Genomic DNA, 25,277 nt, shown 5'->3' with positions numbered 1-25,277 from the left:
ATGGTCAGGCACAAATCCAACACCATCGACGACACAACAGTGGTAGGCCTGATCACCGACAACGACGAGACACCCTATAGGGAGGTGGTCAGAGACCTGGCCATGTGGTGCCAGAATAACAACCTATCCCTCAACATAACCAAGACTAAGGAGATTATTGTGGACTACAGGAAAAGGAGCACCGAGTACGTCCCCATTCTCATCGATGGGGCTGTAGTGGAGCAGGTTGAGAGCTTCAAGTTCCTTGGTGTCCACATCAACACCAAACTAGAATGGTTCAAACACACCAAGACAGTCATGAAGAGGGCACGACAAAGCCTATTCCCCCTCAGGAAACTAAAAAGATTTTGCATGGGTCCTGAGATCCTCAAAAGATTCTACAGCTGAGACATCGAGAGTTGCATCACTGCCTGGTACGGCAATTGCTCTGACTCTGACCGCAAGGCACTACAGAGGGTAGTGCGTAGGGCCTAGTACATCACTGGGGCTAAGCTGCCTGCCATCCAGGACCTCTACACCAGGTGGTGTCAGAGGAAGGCCCTAAAAATGGTCAAAGACCCCAGCCACAGACTGTTCTCTCTACTACTGCATGGCAAGCAGTACCAGAGTGCCAAGTCTAGGACAAAAGAGCTTCTCAACAGTTTTTTACCCCCAAGCCATAAGACTCCTGAACAGGTAACCAAATGGTTACCCGGACTATTTGCATTGTGTACCTCCCCCCAACCCCTCTTTTACGCTGCTGCTACTCTCTGTTCATCATATATGCATAGTCACTTTAACCAGACCCACATGTACATACTACCTCAATATCCCTGACTAACCGGTGTCTGTATATACAGTGGGGCAAAACAGTATTTGGTCAGCTACCAATTGTGCAAGTTCTCCCACTTAAAAAGATGAGAGAGGCCTGTAATTTTCATCATAGGTACACTTCAACTATGACAGACAAAATGAGGGGAAAAATCCAGAAAATCACATTGTAGGATTTTTAATTAATTTATTTGCAAATGATGGTGGAAAATAAGTATTTGGTCACCTACAAACAAGCAAGATTTCTGGCTCTCACAGACCTGTAACTTCTTCTTTCAGAGGCTCCTCTGTCCTCCACTCGTTACCTGTATTAATGGCACCTGTTTGAACTTGTTATCAGTATAAAAGACACCTGTCCACAACCTCCAACTGTCACACGCCAAACTCCACTATGATCAAGACCAAAGAGCTGTCAAAGGACACCAGAAACAAAATTGTAGACCTGCACCAGGCTGGGAAGACTGAATCTGCAATAGGTAAGCAGCTTGGTTTGAAGAAATCAACTGTGGGAGCAATTATTAAGAAATGGAAGACATACAAGACCACTGATAATCTCCCTCGATCTGGAGCTCCACGCAAGATCTCCCCCTGTGGGGTCAAAATGATCACAAGAACGGTGAGCAAAAATCCCAGAACCACACGGGGGGACCTAGTGAATGACCTGCAGAAAGCTGGGACCAAAGTAACAAAGCCTACCATCAGTAACACACTACGCCGCCAGGGACTCAAATCCTGCAGTGCCAGACGTGTCCCCCTGCTTAAGCCAGTACATGTCCAGGCCCGTCTGAAGTTTGCTAGAGAGCATTTGGATGATCCAGAAGAAGATTGGGAGAATGTCATATGGTCAGATGAAACCAAAATATAACTTTTTGGTAAAAACTCAACTCGTCGTGTTTGGAGGACAAAGAATGCTGAGTTGCATCCAAAGAACACCATACCTACTGTGAAGCATGGGGGTGGAAACATCATGCTTTGGGGCTGTTTTTCTGCAAAGGGACCAGGACGACTGATCCGTGTAAAGGAAAGAATGAATGGGGCCATGTATCGTGAGATTTTGAGTGAAAACCTCCCTCCATCAGCAAGGGCATTGAAGATGAAACGTGGCTGGGTCTTTCAGCATGACAATGATCCTAAACACACCGCCCGGGCAACGAAGGAGTGGCTTCGTAAGAAGCATTTCAAGGTCTTGGAGTGGCCTAGCCAGTCTCCAGATCTCAACCCCATAGAAAATCCCCACAGACATCCTAAAACAAAGGGTATATAACAAAGTATTGAGATAAACTTTTGTTATTGACCAAATACTTATTTTCCACCATAATTTGCAAATAAATTCATAAAAAATCCTACAAATGTGATTTTCTGGATTTTTTTCTTCTCATTTTGTCTGTCATAGTTGAAGTGCCTCTCATCTTTTTAAGTGGGAGAACTTGCACAATTGGTGGCTGACTAAATACTTTTTTGCCCCACTGTAGCCTTGCTACTCTTATTTTCAAATGTCTTTTTACTGTTGTTTTATTTCTTTATTTACCTAAACACACAACTCTTATTTTTTTCCGCACTATTGGTAAGAGCCTTTAAGTAAGCATTTCACTGTTGTAGTCGGCGCACGTGACCCCCATGTTAGCAAAAGCTTATCACCACTCCCATCCCATTAACAGCACCATCATTTACACAAACAAGTCTCCACTATCCGACCTGCTCGTCTTCACACTACTCAACACTGCAGTCGAATCAGAGCAGGTCACCACTCCGAGTGGTTTAACCTCCTCCACCCATCTCAAACCTATAATTATGGCCATCAACTCGGCTGCATAAACTGACACAATCAGTTAACCGCTTACATACTCAAACATTGAAATCTGGGTTATACACCCCTGCCCCCACCCTACCACTGACTGGATCCTTTGAACCATCTGAATCCTTAAAAACAAATAAAAACTATTATCTACAGTGCCTTGGCGAAAGTATTCGGCCCCCTTGAACTTTGCGACCTTTTGCCACATTTCAGGCTTCAAACATAAAGATATAAAACTGTATTTTTTTGTGAAGAATCAACAACAAGTGGGACACAATCATGAAGTGGAATGACATTTATTGGATATTTCAAACTTTTTTAACAAATCAAAAACTGAAAAATTGGGCGTGCAAAATTATTCAGCCCCCTTAAGTTAATACTTTGTAGCGCCACCTTTTGCTGCGATTACAGCTGTAAGTCGCTTGGGGTATGTCTCTATCAGTTTTGCACATCGAGAGACTGAAATTTTTTCCCATTCCTCCTTGCAAAACAGCTCGAGCTCAGTGAGGTTGGATGGAGAGCATTTGTGAACAGCAGTTTTCAGTTCTTTCCACAGATTCTCGATTGGATTCAGGTCTGGACTTTGACTTGGCCATTCTAACACCTGGATATGTTTATTTTTGAACCATTCCATTGTAGATTTTGCTTTATGTTTTGGATCATTGTCTTGTTGGAAGACACATCTCCGTCCCAGTCTCAGGTCTTTTGCAGACTCCATCAGGTTTTCTTCCAGAATGGTCCTGTATTTGGCTCCATCCATCTTCCCATCAATTTGAACCATCTTCCCTGAGACCAATCTTCCACAGCTCCCACAGCTTCTTGCATCTTCCTCATCACATATTTCACCTTCCCACCTCTCTTCCATACAGCCCCATCACCAGCATACAAGGCCAGACCCACTCCCTGTCCCACCTTAAATATGTAATCTATCATCAGGGTGAATAACATCGGACTAACCTCACTTCCCTGGGGAGTACCATTGTCCACTTCAAACCACATTGACAATTCTTACCCCACTCTCACTGGTATGACCCGAACGAACAGGAAGTCCATGATCCAGTAATACAGACGTCCCCTTCCTCAAGGTTTTATTGTTGGACTACATCCAAACATTGTGTATTGCCGCCACCTACTGGGAGGGGTGAAAACTGAGAAACTTTAACACACATACATACAAAATATTTTACATCTGAAGAGCTGCATGGAGTACTGTCTAGTGCAGTCCCACCTTCTCAGACCCCAAAGCCTGAGCAGGGTTTATTTGTTAACAAATAACTAACTACGTTAGTAAGTTCGATCTGCTGAAGGGATATTGGCCGGCCTCTCTAACTGAGCGCACCAAAGAGCTGTCTGCTTTTGTCACTGCTGATGGTTTGTTTTCCCACCATCGTCTTCCGTTCGGGTTACAAAATGCCAGAGCCACATTTGAAAGGCTCATGCACATCATGTTACGGGGTTTGGAATGTTCTGAGGCATATTTGTACAATGTGGTGGTTAATTAGGAGTCTTTTCGAGCATTTCGCAGCTGCCAACTTGACAGTTAAGCTGTCAAAGAGCAAAATTTCCCAAGCAACAGTGAAATATCTCGGGAAGGTGGTAGGGTACAGGAAAGTCTGACCGGTCCGGGCAAAAGTCGAGGTCATCAATAACCTCCCGGTACCAGCATTCTCCATCTGAGAATGGCTGGTTACTACCAGGCTTTTTGCAAGAACTTTGCCCAGGTTGTTGCACCACTTGCAGATTTGACCAGTCTGAAAGTATTTCTCCAAAAGAGCCCTGACTGTCAGGAGACTTTTGCGAAGACAAAGACCCTTTTGCTCTCTGCACCAGTGCTAGCTACTCCAGATTTCTGTCGTCCTTTTGCTTTGTACACTGATGCCAGCGAAGTAGGAGCAGGGGCTGTGCTCCTACAGAGTGACGATAACAATGTTAAGCAAGCACCCTGTGGGGTACTTTTAAAAGAAAATGGTCTCATATCAAAGACATTACTCGACTATTGAGGTTTATGTATCGGACCACACCGATTGGTGTCACATCATCAGTATGTATTACAGCTGTGCTAGCTTGTCATCTCGCTACTCAGAAGGTGTTTTATCTGTGCTGACAGGTGATATTTAAGAGCGGCTGGCCCAGTGCTCCAGTGGTCTTTAAATATTTGGAGGGTTAACACCTTTAGTTGACACTCCCTGGTTGATTATTCATATTTTAACTATCCTTTATCTGATCTTCCCTGTTTTCTTTTGCTCCACTCTTTGGTTTGTTTCCTGTCTTTAAGTTTGGTGTGGGCTTTTATTTTGTTTGCCTGTTCTTGGGAAAATTTAGTGTATGCTCATTGTGGGTGTCTTTTAGGTGCCAGTTGTTGTTCAGTGGACACCCCCATGAGTGTCTTTCAGTACCCCTCATGGAACCCCACCTGTTTCATTTTGGTAGTTAATGACTCTTTGTTAGTTTCCCCTTCTGTTTGAGCGATCATTTCCTGTTTCTTGCTTGGGAAAGTAACATTATCATGGGGCGGCATCAGTGCTCACCTTATTAATAGCCCATATGCCACTAGGTGAGAGAGGTTTTCATTGTTTTGGGGCAGAATTATGTGAGGTGCTGTTGTAGGTGCATCTTGGTAAATTTAGTCTAGAAAATGCCGCCCTCGTCAATCTGCCACTCTAGGCAAAGAGCAACCTTGCCAGCATGCCCTTTGCATTGGGATGCAAGGTGGGTCAATTGTAAATGATCAGTACTTGTTAGAACTATTCAGGCATGAAAATGTCATAGGAAAGTTTCTCTCTTTTTCTCACCACCACTTCCTCTACTCTTCTTCCACTGCCATAGCAACAGAGGAGACTGAAAGTACACGAGGTCTCCATCCCAAATGGCACCCTGTTGCCTATATAAGGTACTACTTTTGACTGGAGCCCTATGGGAAGTAAACCGGGTTGGTTGTCCAACAGAATGAAGCCACTGATGCATGTTCAGTAGGGAGACAACAATGACATACAGTACACAACTGAGGTTTGCTACAGATCTGCTAAGTTTCAATAATTTCTAAGCACAATTAAATACTTTGAATTCCAAATGAATATCACCCAGCTATAGTCTGTCCAAAAATATCACAATTTTGATCATAGATGCATAAAGATACACTTTTATAGAACACTTACCAGTGAACTCTACTATGGACTGGATTATATTCTCATTGCCACTAGAGGGAGACATGCCATTCTACAGCATGTCCTGCCTTAGACTCCTTCACTGATAGCTTCAACCACATCCTGCCTCCTTGGCAATCTGCCCATGTGTGTGGGAGAGAGAGGATGATGTTTACACACTGCCTCCTGATGGGACGCCACACAGCTTACACACACACACACACAAGCATTAGACTGGTCTTTGTGAATGGACCATGAAGCTGCTACGACACTGTACGTTAGCATAGCAAGCAAACCATGCATTTCTACCGAAGTCCATCTCGCATCTTCATACAGTAGGAATTGAATGACTCATCTAAACAAAAGATGATATAGTATGGCATGGGGTCAACTTTGATGACCTTGATATGCATTTTAATGTTACAGTGGGGCAAAGAAGTATTTAGTCAGCCACCAATTGTGCAAGTTCTCCTACTTAAAAAGATGAGAGAGGCCTGTAATTTTCATCATAGGTACACTTCAACTATGACAGAGCAATTATTAAGAAATGGAAGACATGCAAGACCTCTGATAATCTCCCTCGATCTGGGGCTCCACGCAAGATCTCACCCCGTGGGGTCAAAATGATCACAAGAACGGTGAGCAAAAATCCCAGAACCACACAGGGGGACCTAATGAATGACCTGCAGAGAGCTGGGACCAAAGTAACAAAGCCTACCATCAGTAACACACTACGCCGCCAGGGACTCAAATCCTGCAGTGCCAGACGTGTCCCCCTGCTTAAGAAAGTACATGTCCAGGCCCGTCTGGAGTTTGCTAGAGAGCATTTGGATGATCCAGAAGAAGATTGGGAAAATGTCATATGGTCAGATGAAACCAAAATATAACTTTTTGGTAAAAACTCAACTCGTCGTGTTTGGAGGACAAAGAATGCTGAGTTGTGGCCTCCCGGGTGGCGCAGTGGTTAAGGGCGCTGTACTGCTGCGCCAGCTGTGCCATCAGAGTCCCTGGGTTCGCGACCGGGAGGACCGTGGGGCGACGCACAATTGGCCTAGCGTCGTCCGGGTTAGGGAGAGATTGGTCGGTAGGGATCTCCTTGTCTCATCGCGCACCAGCGACTCCTGTGGCGGGCCGGGCGCAGTGCGCGCTAGCCAAGGTTGCCAGGTGCACGGTGTAGCCTCCGACACATTGGTGCGGCTGGCTTCCGGGTTGGATGCGCGCTGTGTTAGGAAGCAGTACGGCTGGTTGGGTTGTGTATCGGAGGACGCATGACATTCAACCTTCGTCTCTCCCGAGCCCGTACGGGAGTTGTAGCAATGAGACAAGATAGTAGCTACTACAACAATTGGATACCACGAAATTGGGGAGAAAAAGGGGTAAAAAAATAAATAATAATAATAATAAAATAAAAAAAGAATGCTGAGTTGCATCCAAAGAACACCATACCTACTGTGAAGCATGGGGGTGGAAACATCATGCTTTGGGGCAATTTTTCTGCAAAGGGACCAGGACGACTGATCCGTGTAAAGGAAAGAATGGGCCATGTGTCGTGAGATTTTGAGAGAAAACCTCCTTCCATCAGCAAGGGCATTGAAGATGAAACATGGCTGGGTCTTTCAGCATGACAATGATCCCAAACACACCGCCCGGGCAACGAAGGAGTGGCTTCGTAAGAAGCATTTCAAGGTCCTGGAGTGGCCTAGCCAGTCTCCAGATCTCAACCCCATAGAAAATCTTTGGAGGGAGTTGAAAGTCCATGTTGCCCAGCAACAGCCACCAAAACAGCACTGCTCTAGAGGAGATCTGCATGGAGGAATGGGCCAAAATACCAGCAACAGTGTGAAAACCTTGTGAAGACTTACAGAAAACGTTTGACCTCTGTCATTGCCAACAAAGGGTATATAACAAAGTATTGAGATAAACTTTTGTTATTGACCAAATACTTATTTTCCACCATAATTTGCAAATAAATTCATAAAAAATCCTACAATGTGATTTTCTGGATTTTTTTTCTAATTTTGTCTGTCATAGTTGAAGTGTACCTATGATGAAAATGACAGGCCTCTCATCTTTTTAAGTGGGAGAACTTGCACAATTGGTGGCTGACTAAATACCTTTTTGCCCCACTGTATATAAGTAGGGCTCAGAGTTTTTCCGGTCAGGTCACACTAATGACTCTATATACACTATTAATGGACAAAGCCAACCATCACGTGACATCCGTCATTCTTATGTGAAGACTGAATAGCGCATGTGAAGCCAAGGAAGTCGGTTAAGATGGCGTCTCGTGTGGGAGATTTATGTAGACGTAACATGTGAAGTTTGAGCCACTCCAGGATGTGACGTTGCAGGCTAGCTCAGTGCTGCCCCCTCTCATTGAGTATTTCAAATTGAAGGCTATTAGCTATTAAATTATCCTTGTAATTTCTTCTGTGTGGGATTTTTAAATAATTGGTTCAAAGACAGAGTGCCTTGGGAAAGTATTCAGACCCCTTGACTTTTTCCACATTTTGTTACAGTACAGCTTTATTCTAAAATGGAGTAAATATAAAATTATCCGCGATCTACACACAATACCCCATAATGACAAAGCGAAAACAGATTTTAGAAATATTTGCAAATGTTAAAAAAATGTAAATAAGAAATTCCTATTCAGACCCTTTGCTATGAGACTCAAAATTGAGCTCAGGTGCATCCTGTTTCTATTGATGAACCTTGAAATGTTTCTACAACTTGAACTGTGTTAAATTAAATTGATTGGACATGATTTGGAAAGGCACACACCTGTCTATGTAAGGTCCCACAGTTGACAGTGCATGTCAAATAATAAAACAAAGCATGAGGTCGAAGGAATTGTCTATAGAGCTCCAAGACAGGATTGTGTCGAGGCACAGATCTGGGGAAGGGTACCAAAAAATGTCTGCAGCATTGAAGGTCCCCAAGAACACAGTGGCCTCCATCATTCTTAAATGGAAGAAGTTTGGAACCACCAAGACTCTTCCGTGGATGGATGGCAAAACTGAAAGAGCGATCCATCACATTTAACCATGGAAAGAGGTCTGGGAATATGTCTGAATATAAACAGTGTGGCTATTCCCTCCCCAAGGCAATCAAACAAGCGAAATGCCAGTACAGGGACAAAGTGGAGTAACAATTCAACGGCTCAGACACGAGACGTATGTGGCAGGGTCTACAGGAAATCACGGACTACAAAAATAAATCCAGCCACGTCACGGACACCGACGTCACGCTTCCAGACAAACTAAACACCTTCTTTGCCCGCTTTGAGGATAATACAGTGCCACCGTCGCAGCCCACTAAAAAGGACTGCCCTCTCCTTCTTTGTGTCTGACGTGAGTAAAACATTTATACGTGTTAACCCTCGCAAGGCTGCTGGCCCAGACGGCATCCCTAGCCGCGTCCTCAAAGCATGCGCAGACCAGCTGGCTGGTGTGTTTACGGACATATTCAACTCTCACTATCCCAGTCTGTTGTCCCCACATGCTTCAAGATGGCTACCATTGTTCTTGTTCACAAGAAGGCAAAGACAACTTCATTAAATGATTATCGCCCTGCAGCACTCACTTCTGTCATCATGAAGTGTTTTGAGAGACAAGTCAAGGATCATATCAACTCCACCTTACCGGCCACCCACTTCAGTTTGCATACCGCCCCAACAGGTCCACAGACGATGCAATCGCCATCACATTGCACACTGCCCTATCCCATCTGGACCAAAGGAATACCTATGTAAGAATGCTGTTCATTGACTACAGCTCAGCATTCAACACCATAGTAACCTCCAAGCTCATCATCAAGCTGGAGGCCCTGGGTCTCAACCCCACCCTGTGCAATTGGGTCCTGGACTTTCTGTCGGGCTTCCCCCAGGTGGTGAAGGTAGGAAACAACATCTCCACTTCGCTGATCCTCAACACTGGGGCCCCAAAAGGGTGCATGCTCAGCCCCCTCCTGTACTCCCTGTTCACCCACGACTGCATGGCCATGCACACCTCCAACTCAATCATAGAGTTTGCAGACGACACAACAGTAGTGGGATTGATTACCAACAACGACGAGACAGCCTACAGGGAGGAGGTGATGGCACTTGGAATGTGGTGTCAGGAAAACAACATCTCACTCAACGTCAACAACACATAGGAGATGATCGTGGACTTCAGGAAACAGCAGAGGGAGCACCCCCCCTTTCCACATCGAAGCGACAGCAGTGGAGAAGGAGGAAAGTTTTAAGTTCCTTGGCATACACATCACAGACAAACTGAAATGGTCCACTCACACAAACAGTGTGGTGAAGAAAGCGCAACAGCGCCTCTTCAAAATCAGGAGGCTGAAAAATTTGACTTGTCATCCAAAACCCTGACAAACTTTTACCCATGCACAATCGAGAGCATCCTGTCGGGCTGGTATGGCAACTGCACCACCCTCAACCGCATGGCTCTCCAGAGGGTGGTGCGGTCTGCACAATGCATTACCGGGGGCATGACACCTACAGCACCCAATGTCACAGGAAGGCCAAAAAGATCATCAAGGACAACAATCACCTGAGCCACTGCCTGTTCACACCGCTATCTTCCAGAAGGCGAGGTCAGTACAGGTGCATCAAACCTGGGACCAAGAGACTGAAAAACAGCTTCTATCTCAAGGCCATCAGACTGCTAAACAGCAATCACTATCTCAGAGAGGCTGCTGCCTACATTGAGACCCAATCACTGGCCACTTTAATAAATGGATCACTAGTCACTTTATACAATGCACTCTAAATAATTCCACTTTAATAATGTTTACAGATCTTACATTACATGTGTGTATATATAGTACTGTATTTTATATTATCTATTGCACCTTCGCCATCGCTCATCCATATACTTACATGTACATATTCTCATTCACCCCTTTAGATTTGTGTGTATTAGGTAGTTCTTGGGGAATTTTTAGATTACTTAGATATTACTTTTAGATATTATTGTTAGATATTACTGCACTGTCGGAACTAGAATCACAGGCATTTCGCTACACTCGCATTAACATCTGCTAACCATATTTACGTGACAAATAAAATGGGATTTGATTTGATTTAGAGCTGTCCGCCCAGACAAACTAAGCAATTGGGGGAGAAGGGCCTTGGTCAGGGAGGTGATGGTCACTCTGACAGAGCTCTAGAGTTCCTCTGTGGAGGTGGGAGAACCTTCTAGAAGGACAACCATCCCTGAAGCACTCCACCAAACAGGCCTTTATGGTAGAGTGAGCCAAAAGGCACCTAAAGACTTTCAGACCATGAGAAACAAGATTCTCTGGTCTGATGAAACCAAGATTGAACTCTTTGGCCTGAATGCCAAGCGCCACATCTGGTGGAAACCTGGCACCATCCCTCTGGTGAAGCATGGTGGTGGCACCATCATGCTGTGGGGATGTATTTCAGCTGCAGGGATTGGAAGACTAGTCAGGATCGAGGGAAAGATGAACAGAGCAAAGTACAGAGAGATCGTTGATGAAAACCTCCTCCAGAGCGCTCAGGTTATCAGACTGGGGCAAAGGTTCACCTCAGAACAACGACCTTAAACACACAGCCAAGAAAATGAAGGAGTGGCTTCGGGACAAGTCTCTGAATGTCCTTGAGTGGCCCAGCCAGAGCCCGGACTTGAGCATCTCTGGAGAGACCTGAAAATAGCTGTGCAGCAACACTTCCCATCCAACCTGACCGAGCTTGAGAGGATCTGCAGAGAAGAATGGGAGAAACTCCACAAATACAGATGTGCCAAGCTTGTAGCGTCATACTCAAGAAGACTCAAGGCTGTAATCGCCAAAGGTGCTTCAACCAAGTACTGAGTAAAGGGTTTGAATAGTTATGTCAATGTGATATTTCAGTTTTTATGTTTAATACATTAGCAACAATTTCTAAAAACCTGTTTTTGCTTTGTCATGATGGGGTATTGTGTGTAGATTGATGAGGGCAAAACATGTTTTAATCAAATCAAATCAAATTTATTTATATAGCCCTTCGTACATCAGCTGATATCTCAAAGTGCTGTACAGAAACCCAGCCTAAAACCATAAAACGGCAAGCAATGCAGGTGTAGAAGCACGGTGGCTAGGAAAAACTACCTAGAAAGGCCAAAACCTAGGAAGAAACCTAGAGAGGAACCAGGCTATGTGGGGTGGCCAGTCCTCTTCTGGCTGTGCCGGGTGGAGATTATAACAGAACATGGCCAAGATTTTCAAATGTTCATAAATGACCAGCATGGTCGAATAATAATAAGGCAGAACAGTTGAAACTGGAGCAGCAGCACGGTCAGGTGGACTGGGGACAGCAAGGAGTCATCATGTCAGGTATTCCTGGGGCATGGTCCTAGGGCTCAGGTCCTCCGAGAGAGAGAAAGAAAGAGAGAATTAGAGAGAGCATATGTGGGATGGCCAGTCCTCTTCTGGCTGTGCCGGGTGGAGATTATAACAGAACATGGCCAAGATGTTCAAATGTTCATAAATGACCAGCATGGTCGAATAATAATAAGGCAGAACAGTTGAAACTGGAGCAGCAGCACGGCCAGGTGGACTGGGGACAGCAAGGAGTCATCATGTCAGGTAGTCCTGGGGCATGGTCCTAGGGCTCAGGTCCTCCGAGAGAGAGAAAGAAAGAGAGAAGGAGAGAATTAGAGAACGCACACTTAGATTCACACAGGACACCGAATAGGACAGGAGAAGTACTCCAGATATAACAAACTGACCCTAGCCCCCCGACACATAAACTACTGCAGCATAAATACTGGAGGCTGAGACAGGAGGGGACAGGAGACACTGTGGCCCCATCCGAGGACACCCCCGGACAGGGCCAAACAGGAAGGATATAACCCCACCCACTTTGCCAAAGCACAGCCCCCACACCACTAGAGGGATATCTTCAACCACCAACTAATCCATTTTGGAATAAGGCTGTAACAAAATTTGAAATGTATATGGAGCAAACTGTTTTCTGCAAACAATGCCTGCAGTACCGTGATCGGCCTTGTACTTTGTGGGTTCAATGAGAGAGGGCAGTTGTTTGCCCTGGGTCACAGTCAGGAACACTCAGGGCCTTCTTTGTAGATTGTTTACCTGACAACGTTACGAAAACAATGTGCATGCTTCTATGTGGCAGAAGTCCATGTGTTGTTGTGATTCTGGATGGCCAGATTGCTTGAAAGAATGACAAGAACATTCCACATGGGGAATCATGTGGCTCATTTCAGCTAGTTTAATCTTGTTCTTGATACCATGTCTTGTTTTGAGGTGTTTTGACTAATTTCATGTCAATTCTAATATGGCAAAAAAATTGCTAGCTAGCTAAACCAAAAAATGTAACGATATATTTGAGAGATGACAAGTGCTCATACTGCAAATTATTCTATTCCGTTTGTGGTTATTCACAAAATGAAATGATTAATTAATTGAAAACTTAATTGAAATGTAATTGAAATCTATGGCATTCATTTAATCTCAAGGAACAGAATTGACCCAATGTGACATCCTTGCTTGTCTCCACTGACATTGCTACGCTGTATTAAAATATTGTTATACAAACAATTATTATAAAATGATTGTAATAAAACATTGATACATAAAACAATTCAAGCTACTCCAGAATACACCTTCTAAATACATTTGCCAAGCAAGCTCAATGTCCACTGATTCCATTAGTTAGATGTCATCGAAAATGAAGTAAAGAATGAGTGGTCACCCATATAGGCTATACAGCACTGTCAGTTCAAACGAGCCATTGTCCTTGTGGAATCCAGAATGTGATCGTAATTGGGAGTGGCAGCTCTCTATGCCTTCCGGTCTCAAAAATAACACCTTCCCTTTGTAATGCTGACAGTGGGCCTAAGGCTGATTACTCAATATCCTGTTCTGTTTGCTCACTCTGACATGAGAAAGTGAATGTCACTGTCGGTCTGTCGATGATTCATACTTGGTCACCTTTCACACACTTTTAGCCCCAAGGTTGAATTCACATTGCACATGATTGTTTAATCATGTCAGTGACTCATAGATTGGAAATTTACACACTCCAATTAAGCAATATGGTCAGAAATGTGGTTAATGTTAATGACACTTACTTCAATAAACTAGGCCTAGTCACATACGATTTGATGACATTGAATGTATGGCTTTTTCATACAAGCCATTCTCTGCTTGTACAAGAAAAAACAATGTATTATGATAATCATTGTTCCACAACCATATCCATTCTCTAGGTTATCCTCTTCAAAACTGTTCTAAACACCTTTCCTGATTTAAAACCGGTTTTATGGACAGAAATAAAATAATTAATTGCAGGAGGCTTAACTTACAGTACACATAGCACCCTCCATTCAAGGCTGGCCCTATCCTTTTGTGGGCCCTAAGTGAGGTTTGGTCGGGGCCCCCCATCCCGCGGGCAAAACATTTGTGGCCCCCCTCTTGATGCCAGAGAGAAACATATCCGAGTACTGTAAGAGTGACTAACAAAATCAATGTGGGCTCCCTGGAGGTCAGGGCCCCATCAGTAATTTGGCCTTGATTACTACAAGTTAGTTAGCTGGCTAGACTAACTTAGCAATCTACAAAATGTTAGCAGATATGGGCTAATTGAGTGACTGACATAACAGAAAAACTGCTGATGCACAACCACATTTTGAAATTGCACCTTGTGTATTCTAAAATTCTAATTCCACTCGGTTTCCCAGAAAACAAAACATCTAAAATATTTGTTTATTTGGTCAGGGGCCACCTAGGGGCTGGGGGCCCTACGCAACCACTTATGTCATTAAAGTATAGGGCTGGCCCTGCTTCAATTACAAGGTATGAAAGGTTCATATGCTTCACGCATACATTGTGTGTCTATTTGAAGTCCACTGTGACTGCTTTATAAACCCGAAAAAGAGAAAAGCTGCCACAGTGGAGAGAATGTCAGTCACACTTGGAGACACGTCATAGGGTGGGGACGCCACCATAAACACACAATGTACTGATCCTGCGCTGATACTGGTTAAAGAAGTCTGACTGACTTCCACATCGTCTGGAGAAAAGAGATCCACCCACCATAAATGAAAAGAATCTACTGTCTATTTACAGTACAAGTGTCGTCCACAACAAACACTACAGTATCTGTAATATGTGGTCAATTGCTGTGACACTCCATTTTTCTGATAAGGCTAACAGAGTGGTCATGACGACATGGGGAAAGAGTCAATTAGAATATTACATGATAGGGATCCACAATAATTAATGCTGACATGATATACAGTGGTCGTGTATGTCATTTCCTTGATCAAATTATGCCTGAGTAGGTTAATTCTATATCATTACAATGCTTTTGGTGCAGAGGTTGCAAAATTCATATGTGTCTTTTCTGGGGCCTGGAGTTTTTCCTGATCTCCCGAGTGGCGCAGCCTGGTTCAAATCTAGGCTGTATCACAACTGGCTGTGATTGGGAGTCCCATAGGGCGGCGCACAATTGGCCCAGTGTCGTCCAGGTTTTGCTGGTGTAGGTTGTCATTGTAAATAATAATTTGACCTTAACTGGCTTGCCAAAGTTAAATAAAAAATAAAAAATTTAACTGATCAATCAAAACTCTGGGTCCCATTCGTAGGCTATAACAGGTTCCAACTTTAACTTTTCTCACTGGCTCAAGCGGGCCAGTTAGCCAAAAATCTACTGGCCAGAACAGAATTTCTACTGGCCAGGATGATGTAGTTTTTAAATGCATTGGGGTCATGCAGGCTATATTTGGTTATGATGATATGTATTAAAAAGCTGTTTAATATAATTTAGCAATGTAAGTCATTACTCCATTCTTTAGAATTGCACTGTATTAATTGTATAAGTGTTTATAATTTTGAGAAGATTAGGACACTGCCCTTTTAAGACAATTGCATTCCAAAATAGATAGTATAAACTGGGTGGTTCGAGGCCTTAATGCTGATTGGTATGACAAAACATTTATGTTTACCTACAAAAAAACACTGTAGCATTTGTTTAATGGCTGTATCCAGTCGCGCTGCGTCGTGCATAAGAACAGCTCTTAGACGCGGTATAATGGCGATATACCACACAACCCCGGGCCTTATTGCTTAATCAACCTGACTGCAGTAGGCCTGCCAAGACAAATGCTACAGTGTATTTTTGTAGGTTTCTTTTTGCAGACTATAAACAGTAACCAGCCTATTGCTAGTTTTACTTTGGTAAATTACTTTCCCTAAAATAAATAAGCTCAGCGACTAGATTGATGGGCGCTTCATTTTGCTCAGGACAGGCTCGCATGTAAACGTAGCTCGAGAGGTTGTGACTCGCTGGAGCGTAGTGGTGCTTGAATGAACAAAAGACCAATCATATTGCTCAAATACAAATAGCACTACTTTTCTGCGTATTGTCTTCCATGGTAGACTGGGACAGAGCAGCAAAATTTGGTCCCTGGAAGGCAAAAATGTGCTGAGAAGTAGCTGGTCTGGTTCGTGCTGCTGCTTTGGAAGTGTTATGGCAGTTTGAAAAGTACTGAGGCAAACACTGTCTCACCACACATTTTACGGTGGCTCTGCTTTAGTGAAAGTCATAGCTTAGGCTTAGTCATAGCTCATATCATCATAGCTTATTGTATTTACAACACATATTGATACCACTAATATGAGCGGTATTATACATGGTTATATGCAGTATTTTGTATGGAAACAATCCATTGAACTCAATCAATACATGAAAGGTTCAACTGTTTTCAGACATGAATTATATGAATTTCTTCTAAGGAGTACTATACAAAGCGTGCTTTCCCACCTTGTGGAACATGATAGATAATGCATGCTACATAATCCTCTACATAATGAAGAGTGCTCACCTGACATCAAGGAGAGGTGTGGCCATGCAGGAGCTGTATAAATGAAAGCATGTCTGGAATTTCATTCATAACATTGACAACCCCAGACAGGGTGCACCTCTGAGAACAAACCAACCATGCCTAGCTCAGTCGCACTGCGTTTTCTCTTCTCTTGGGTGGCCCTCCTCTCCAGCCTCCATCAGGGGGAGGGATGGCCCCGCCTGGCCAAAGACAGTACACCCCACCTGGGGCAGGAGGAGAGCCAGAGGGCCCTGCTCCTGGAGGCAGTGAAGACAGGCATCTTGAGCTCCGTGGGGATGGAAAAGGAGCCCAGGCCCAGGGAATTGGCTTCAGAGGAGGAGCTGAGGAGGATGCATCAGCTCTACAGGGAAACACTGAGGCAGCTGACAGGGAACTCCAGTCAAGGGGGGGAATCCCGGCATTCCCCTTGGAGGACATCCACCCTGCTTCTCCCAGCCACAGGTGAGACCTTATTTAAAGACACATAGCTACTGTACTGGTTTTAACCACAAGGACCTGACTGTTGACATTCTAGATTTAGATCTGACTGCATGGAATTTTGCCTTTACGCATGGTGTATTTATAACCTATTGAAAAGGTCTAACTCACCAATGGTTTGGGCTTTGTCAAAGGTGTGTACCTTGTGTCCCAATCAACATTCTCGCACGGTTGTGTCTTTAACATGAATAATTCAAATGCGCTTTTATGACAAAACAAACAAAAAGCCTTCAAACACATTTATTTTGGTGTAATGTTAATGTACCTGTCAGTGTTCTCTCAAACCCTATCTCGTGAGAATGAGTGAGTCATACAATTTAGTCTTAGTGCTTTGTTTTTGTGTGCACTCCAACAAAAGCCTGCCATTAACATTAGCATTTGGACTTAGCAAAGGCTTGATAGTAATTCCGAGAGCAGATATTAATTACAGTTGAAGTCGGACGTTTACATACACTTAGGTTGGAGTCATTAAAACTCGTTTTTCAACCACTCCACAAATTTCTTGTTAACAAACTATAGTTTTGGCAAGTCGGTTAGGACATTTACTTTGTGCATGACACAAGTAATTTTTCCAACAATTGTTTACAGACAGATTATTTCACTGTATCACAATTCCAGTGGGTCAGAAGTTTACATACACTACATTGACTGTGCCTTTTAACAGCTTGGAAAATTCCAGATAATGATGTCATGGCTTTAGAAGCTTCTGATAGGCTAATTGACATAATTTGAGTCAATCGGAGGTGTACCTGTGGATGCATTTCAAGGCCTACCTTCAAAATCAGTGACTCTTTGCTTGGCATCATGGGAAAATCAAAAGAAATTAGTAAAAGACCTCAGAACAATAATTGTCGACCTCCACAAGTCTGGTTCATTCTTGGGAGCAATTTCCAAACGCCTGAAGGTACTACGTTCATCTATACAAACAATAGTACGCAAGTATAAACACCATGGGACCACGCAGCCGTCATACCGTTCAGGAAGGAGACATGTTCTGTCTCCTAGAGATGAACCTACTTTAGTGCGAAAAGTGCAAATCAATCCCAGAACAACAGCAAAGGACTTTGTGAAGATGCTGGAGGAAACAAGTTCAAAGTATCTATATCCACAGTAAAACAAGTCGTATATAGACATCACCTGATAGGCCGCGCAGCAAGGAAGAAGCCACTGCTCCAAAACCGCCATACAAAATCCAGACTACGGTTTGCAACTGCACATGGGGACAAAGATTGTACGTTTTGGAGAAACGTCCTCTGGTCTGATGAAAGAAAAATAGAACTGTTTGACCATAATGACCATCGTTATGTTTGTAGGAAAAATGGGGAGGCTTGCAAGCCAAAGAACACCATCCCACCCTGCACGGGGGTGGCAGCATCATGTTGTGGGGGTGCTTTGCTGCAGGAGGGACTGGTGCACTTCCCAAAATAGATGGCATCATGAGGAAATAAAATTATGTGGATATATTGAAGCAACATCTCAAGACATCAGTCAGGAAGTTAAAGCTTGGTCGTAAATGGGTCTTCCAAATGGACAATGACCCCAAGCATACTTCCAAAGTTGTGGCAAAATGGCTTAAGGACAACAAAGTCAAGGAAATTTGAGTGGCCATCACAAAGCCCTGACCTCAATCCCATAGAAAATGTGTGGGCAGAACTGAAAAGTGTGTGTGAGCAAGGCCTACAAACCTGACTCAGTTACACCAGCTCTGTCAGGAGGAATAGGCCAAAATGCACCCAACTTATTGTGGGAAGCTTGTGAAAGGCTTCCCGAAACATTTTACCCAAGTTAAACAATTTAAAGGCAAGCTACCAAATACTAATTGAGTGTATGTAAACTTCTGACCCCCTGGGAATGTGATGAAATAAATAAAAGCTGAAATAAATCACTCTACTATTATTCTGACATTTCACATTCTTAAAACAAAGTGGTGATCCTAACTGACCTAAGACAGGGAATTCTTATTAGGATTAAATGTCAGGAATTGTGAAAAACTGAGTTTAAATGTATTTGGCTAAGGTATATGTAAACCTCCGACTTCAACTGTACCTCTTCTCCAAAGTATATAATAATGAACCATTCTAATTTGTAAATCATTTTAATGTAATTTAGCTATTTTTTGAGGCTGTAAAGACAGATCCATTATAACTCTTAAAAGCACAGCCTATTGAGGTGATGACAGTAATTCCAAGAAGCTGAGCATTTGTCTAACAACCTTCTTTTCACCTCTTTCAGTGGAGCCATTCAAAGTGCTTCGGACTGATGAGGAACACACATCAGATGTGCTTTGGTACAGAGCTGTCTTCCACAAGAACCCAAACATCAGGAAGGATCTCACTTTGGCCTGGGCTGAGCTGAAGCTCTACAGACAACTGTTGGATGGCTCGAAAGCTGCCGAGCCCACGATTAGTGAAGAGGTTCATGTCAAGATCTATGAGACGAAACCACTGAACTCTTCTCTATTGATTCACACAGAGACCCTTGTTCAGACGGTCGCTACAAGAACTGGAGATTTGACTTTGGACATCAGAACTGTTGTTGAAAAGTGGAGAGGGAGGACGGACGGCTCCTCTCTGGTTGTGGAAGTAGGACTGGCCATCGAAGAGGGTACTGATCCCAAGAGGACCCCTCAGATGGTCCTGGAGGTAGACCTTGTAGAGCCTAGATCAGCAGGCAGAAGGAGACGGACTCGCTCCAACAAAGAAGACAACTGCGATGAAGACGGTCGCTGCTGCCGAAAGTCTGTCAACGTGTCCTTTAAGGAGATTGGCTGGTCAGACTGGGTCGTTGCCCCCGATGGTTACAACATGCACTTCTGTGATGGCTCCTGCCCCCACAACTACAAGCCAGCTAGCATGCACGCGCAGGTGAAGTCTCGTCTTCATCACATCAACAAGGGAGCAACACCTCGGCCCTGTTGTGTGCCGGCAGCCTATGAACCTATGGTCCTCATGCACTACGACAGTCGGGGAAAGTTGAAGCTCACACCCTTCAATGACTTGATTGTCAGCAAATGCCACTGTGCTTGAGTTCTTCGGGACAAGACCAGGCAAGGACAAAAAAAGAGAGTTGGAAAAAACTTTTTCCTTTTGCCGAGCCATTAGATACAATGTGCTAGTGGTACATTCTGAAATAGAAGGGATACTGTTTTCAAAGGAAGTAAGAAAATAACAGTTGTCATGCTCAATTAGTGACATTCCTAGTGTCCTTTTCGATGGTTAAACAAACAAAAATACCCAACATCATCCATCATCCATGGATTCTGAGAGCAAAAATAGGTTCATTGTAAACAATTCAAGTTACTGTGGAGTGATGATTCTGATATGTACTATTTTATTTGGAAGATTACACTTATGTTAGTGTCATGTGGCCCGTAATGTCATATTCTTCCAAGACTATGTACAAAATTACATTATTTATTGTAATTTATTTAACAGGGTCTAAAACATATTTGTATTGTTTGTAGTTTTCCAATGTTACAATATTTAGTATGTTCCTTACATCACTGTACTTTAAATATATATTCAATTGAATTTAATGCTATGTACAGTATTATTTCCAAACATTTTGGAAGTTTGTCCAGAGAAAATATACTATTCTTTAACATTTCAATAATAGTAGTATGGATATTACTACTGTTTATGTTGGGTCGTTGTGCCTGAATGCATCTGTACACAAACTTTACAATAAATATTTTTACATACAAATTATGTTTTTACCCCATGTGTTTAATTCCTTAGCAACAGCAACAGAACTTGACATTCTGACAAGATGTGTGTGTGTGTTATTGTGTTTCGGGAAACCATCTAGTCAGATAATATTTCAAGGTTAGGGTGTGCCGTGAAATACATATATGATAGCCAATATCATGCAGCTGTAGCCTTGAAACCGTTCATACTGTGCACTCTTAGAAAAAAAAGTGCTACTTAGAACCGAAAAGAATGAACAAAACATGCTGAAAAGCTGCTGTGTTGTTCAATGAACATGTAACCCGGTCAAAAAATCCCAACCTACGGTTCACAATGCTTCCAAGTTGGGAAATAGAGACTGCGAGAAGAGCCCTGTGGCTTCAGGCTATTCGATGTGGAAGAGTAGAAAATTGTGGGCAGCTGGTGTCCAAGAAGCTGCACGTAGCTAGTTATCTGTGTGGAAAACGTTTAATCACAGGTAAGGCATCTTGTTTAGTATAGTTCATTCGTAACGCCACTCACTACTTGTAGCTAGCTGTTTGTTTGTGTTGTTGGTCTTGGCTAGCTTAATGTTCCGGTCGGTTGCTAGGTACAGTAGCACTCACTCAAGTGGCTGCAAAGGGGCATGAGGGAAGCCCTACAACAGTACATTTTTCTAAGTAGTAAGAACGCTCGGGAGCAGGCAATGTTGAAAAGTAATCTTTAGACATGTCGTACTTTTTTTAAATGTCAGTTTGTAACTGACTAAAACAAGCAGACAAGAAAATTGTGTTTGAAAAAGTCTAGATTTTTCTGTGAGCCAACAGGGTAACCTAGGTAACCACAGGTTGTTTTCCCCACAGGTGGGGCGAGGCTGCGACATTCTATCTAATACCGACTGGGAGTATAGGAGAACCCTTTGAATGACCCTTTTTGGTTCCAGGTAGAACCTTTTCTGGTTCCATGTAGGACCTTTTTCACAGATGGTTCTATGGGGACAGCCGAAGAACAATTTTGGAACCCTTTATTCTAAGAGTGTAGCCTTGACCAAGGAGTGAATGACCTACGGGACAAATGAGTAGTGTTTAATTTTGCATGACAGTAAGAATAGCACACTGCACACATGATGCAATGCATTGTAAACTCAGCCCCATAAACAGATATAATATCTTTAAACAATAAATCAAATGTATTTTAGTGTATCGTAATGATAAAGGAATATGAAAGGCAATACTGTATTTTGATAACCACAATTCAATATTATAGCGATAAGTTTGGATAAAAAAACAAAACAAATCATGCTAAAGATACTGTGTGAGAATTATTAGCATCATATCTTACTTTTTATCTAAGACAAAGATAACAAAACATAAACAGGCACGCAACCAAACCCGTTGGTTTTCTATCAAACAACTTCAAAACAAACAATTATTCACACAACGACCCAACATGTAACACAACATTTTTGAGACATCACCCAACACTACTTTTGGGTGTGTACGGTAGAAGACCTATTTTGTAAATTGTGAGAGAGATGTTGATATGAAAGTCAGAGAGGATAGCCCATTTCAATATAAAATACATTTGCCAGTGTATGTACTGTATACACATACTAATATATATATATACAGTGGGGCAAAAAAGTATTTAGTCAGCCACCAATTGTGCAAGTTCTCCCACTTAAAAAGATGAGAGGCCTGTCATTTTCATCATAGGTACACTTCAACTATGACAGACAAAATGAGAGAGAAAAAAATCCAGAAAATCACATTGTAGGATTTTTTTATGAATTTATTTGCAAATTATGGTGGAAAATAAGTATTTGGTCAATAACAAAAGTTTATCTCAATACTTTGTTATATACCCTTTGTTGGCAATGACAGAGGTCAAACGTTTTCTGTAAGTCTTCACAAGGTTTTCACACACTGTTGCTGGTATTTTGGCCCATTCCTCCATGCAGATCTCCTCTAGAGCAGTGCTGTTTTGGTGGCTGTTGCTGGGCAACACAGACTTTCAACTCCCTCCAAAGATTTTCTATGGGGTTGAGATCTGGAGACTGGCTAGGCCACTCCAGGACCTTGAAATGCTTCTTACGAAGCCACTCCTTCGTTGCCCGGGCGGTGTGTTTGGGATCATTGTCATGCTGAAAGACCCAGACACGTTTCATCTTCAATGCCCTTGCTGATGGAAGGAGGTTCACTCAAAATCTCACGATACATGGCCCCATTCATTCTTTCCTTTACACTAATCAGTCGTCCTGGTCCCTTTGCAGAAAAACAGCCCCAAAGCATGATGTTTCCACCCCCATGCTTCACAGTAGGTATGGTGTTCTTTGGATGCAACTCAGCATTCTTTGTCCTCCAAACACAACGAGTTTTACCAAAAAGTTATATTTTGGTTTCATCTGACCATATGACATTCTCCCAATCTTCTTCTGGATCATCCAAATGCTCTCTAGCAAACTTCAGATGGGCCTGGACATGTACTGGCTTAAGCAGGGGGACACGTCTGGCACTGCAGGATTTGAGTCCCTGGCGGCATAGTGTGTTACTGATGGTAGGCTTTGTTACTTTGGTTCCAGCTCTCTGCAGGTCATTCACTAGGTTCTGGGATTTTTGCTCACCGTTCTTGTGATCATTTTGACCCCACGGGGTGAGATCTTGCGTGGAGCCCCAGATCGAGGGAGATTATCAGTGGTCTTGTATGTCTTCCATTTCCTAATAATTGCTCCCACAGTTGATTTCTTCAAACCAAGGTGACCAAATACTTATTTTCCACCATAATTTGCAAATAAATTCATTAAAAATCCTACAATGTGATTTTCTGGATTTTTTTCTAATTTTGTCTGTCATAGTTGAAGTGTACCTATGATGAAAATTACAGGCCTCTCTGATCTTTTTAAGTGGGAGAACTTGCACAATTGGTGGCTGACTAAATACTTTTTTGCCCCACTGTATATACATATGTATTTAAAATGTATATTATAACATTTCCAAATACAGTATATATTTACACCGTGTGTACATAACATTAGTAACACCTTCCTAATATTGAGTTGCACCCCAAAACATTTGGTTGAGATTATGAAACGCTATGAAACAACACACTATTGCAGAGACTACCCTTCGCCAGCTCAGTGCTCTCGTCTGCGTTAAAACCAGATATCGATCCAGCTTGGATATGACAGCAGAGATGAGGCGCACACTGTCGACCACGCCCTCTGATTTTGAAAATCTCAGACGCGACATGCCTCAAGCACCCCCATCTATTAGTGGTGGTGAGATAAGAGACATTATGTAAGTTCCAGTTGACTGCCCCACATTAAAAGTATGTGATGGTGAGTTGAGAAGACAATCAGAAATACTGTTAGAATGTTTTTCAATTGACTGCCATAGCCCTAAATAAAAGAGTAAACATTGGCTGTTAATTACATTTTTTAAAATTCACAAGAGTGTGGGCGCGAGAATCTTCAGATATCAAAATTGGGTTGTGGGACAAAAAAGTTTGGGAACCCCTGAACTACACTGATTTGAAGTGGTTTTAACAGGTGACATCAATACGGGGATCATAGCTTTCACCTGGATTCACCTGGTCAGTCAATATCATGGAAAGAGCAGGTGTTCCTAATGTTTTGTACACTCAGTGTATATTTGTGTATGTTCATTTAATACATTTTGGGAAGCCTAGTGCTATGTACACAGGTTACTTGTCCATTGCTTGAGTAGATTGATGAGGGGTGTGACGTATCAAGTGTCCGGAAAGTTGAATATAAGTAAGTAATCAATCTCCAGACATGCACAAATATTTACAAATATAGCCGTCTTCATATAGTAAAAGTACAGTGAATGTACACTAGGTAACTCGCCAAGTTCTTTGTTCATACTTACAAGAAGTCCATCCTCTAATTCTCCACAGCCAAGACCTGATATTAACATCCTCAATCTTACGTTTTGAAGGGTCTTGTTACCACCCAATGTATACAATTTGCAGGGAGTCAAAAATCTGAATCAGTCTTCATCATTGTGCAAACTTGGGTGGGTGGCGTGTGATGTTGAGTGCGGTTATTCAGGAGGCAGTGTTATAACGGGCTTCGGTATTAAGCTGTTTTTAAGAGTCTCTCTCTTTCAGATGTACTCACTGTGGCGTGATAAATCTGAAAGGTATCCCACCACAAGAGCGTGCAACTAGGTCACAGGGATATTTGCTTCCTCTCTATGTGTCTCCTTAAAACCATAAATGAAACACTACTACTACTACTCCTCCCACAAAGTTCAGTGTTGGAACCTTTCCATCGCACAGGGACACTCATTGGTTCAACCATAATTAATGTTTGTTTGGTCATTTCTTGATTTTGAGCATCTAAAAAAAAAAAAAACGATTTTTCAGCATTTGACCCCGATGGACATGAACTGCATTTATCTACCTTAAGTTTGAGGTCCACATTAAATTCTTTCATGGTTGAAACATTGCTCTATTACAAATTAAGACAATGTTTGGGAATCCA

The 25,277-nt window shown here is 42.8% G+C and overlaps 1 protein-coding gene across 1 annotated transcript; it reads left to right on the top strand.

The window, feature by feature from the left end:
* On the top strand, positions 1 to 20,270 carry LOC139386707 (inhibin beta C chain-like). Its single transcript, XM_071132540.1, has 3 exons — positions 1 to 87; positions 16,697 to 17,072; positions 19,341 to 20,270. Exons 1-3 carry the CDS (start codon positions 1 to 3, stop codon positions 20,132 to 20,134), a joined length of 1,257 nt encoding a protein of 418 aa, XP_070988641.1. The 3' UTR covers positions 20,135 to 20,270.
* Positions 20,271 to 25,277: the final 5,007 nt, after the last annotated feature.

The sequence above is a fragment of the Oncorhynchus clarkii genome, chromosome 28 (assembly GCF_045791955.1).
Source record: "Oncorhynchus clarkii lewisi isolate Uvic-CL-2024 chromosome 28, UVic_Ocla_1.0, whole genome shotgun sequence".
Classification (NCBI taxonomy): domain Eukaryota; kingdom Metazoa; phylum Chordata; class Actinopteri; order Salmoniformes; family Salmonidae; genus Oncorhynchus; species Oncorhynchus clarkii.
This window is presented reverse-complemented; position numbering and strand designations above follow the sequence as displayed.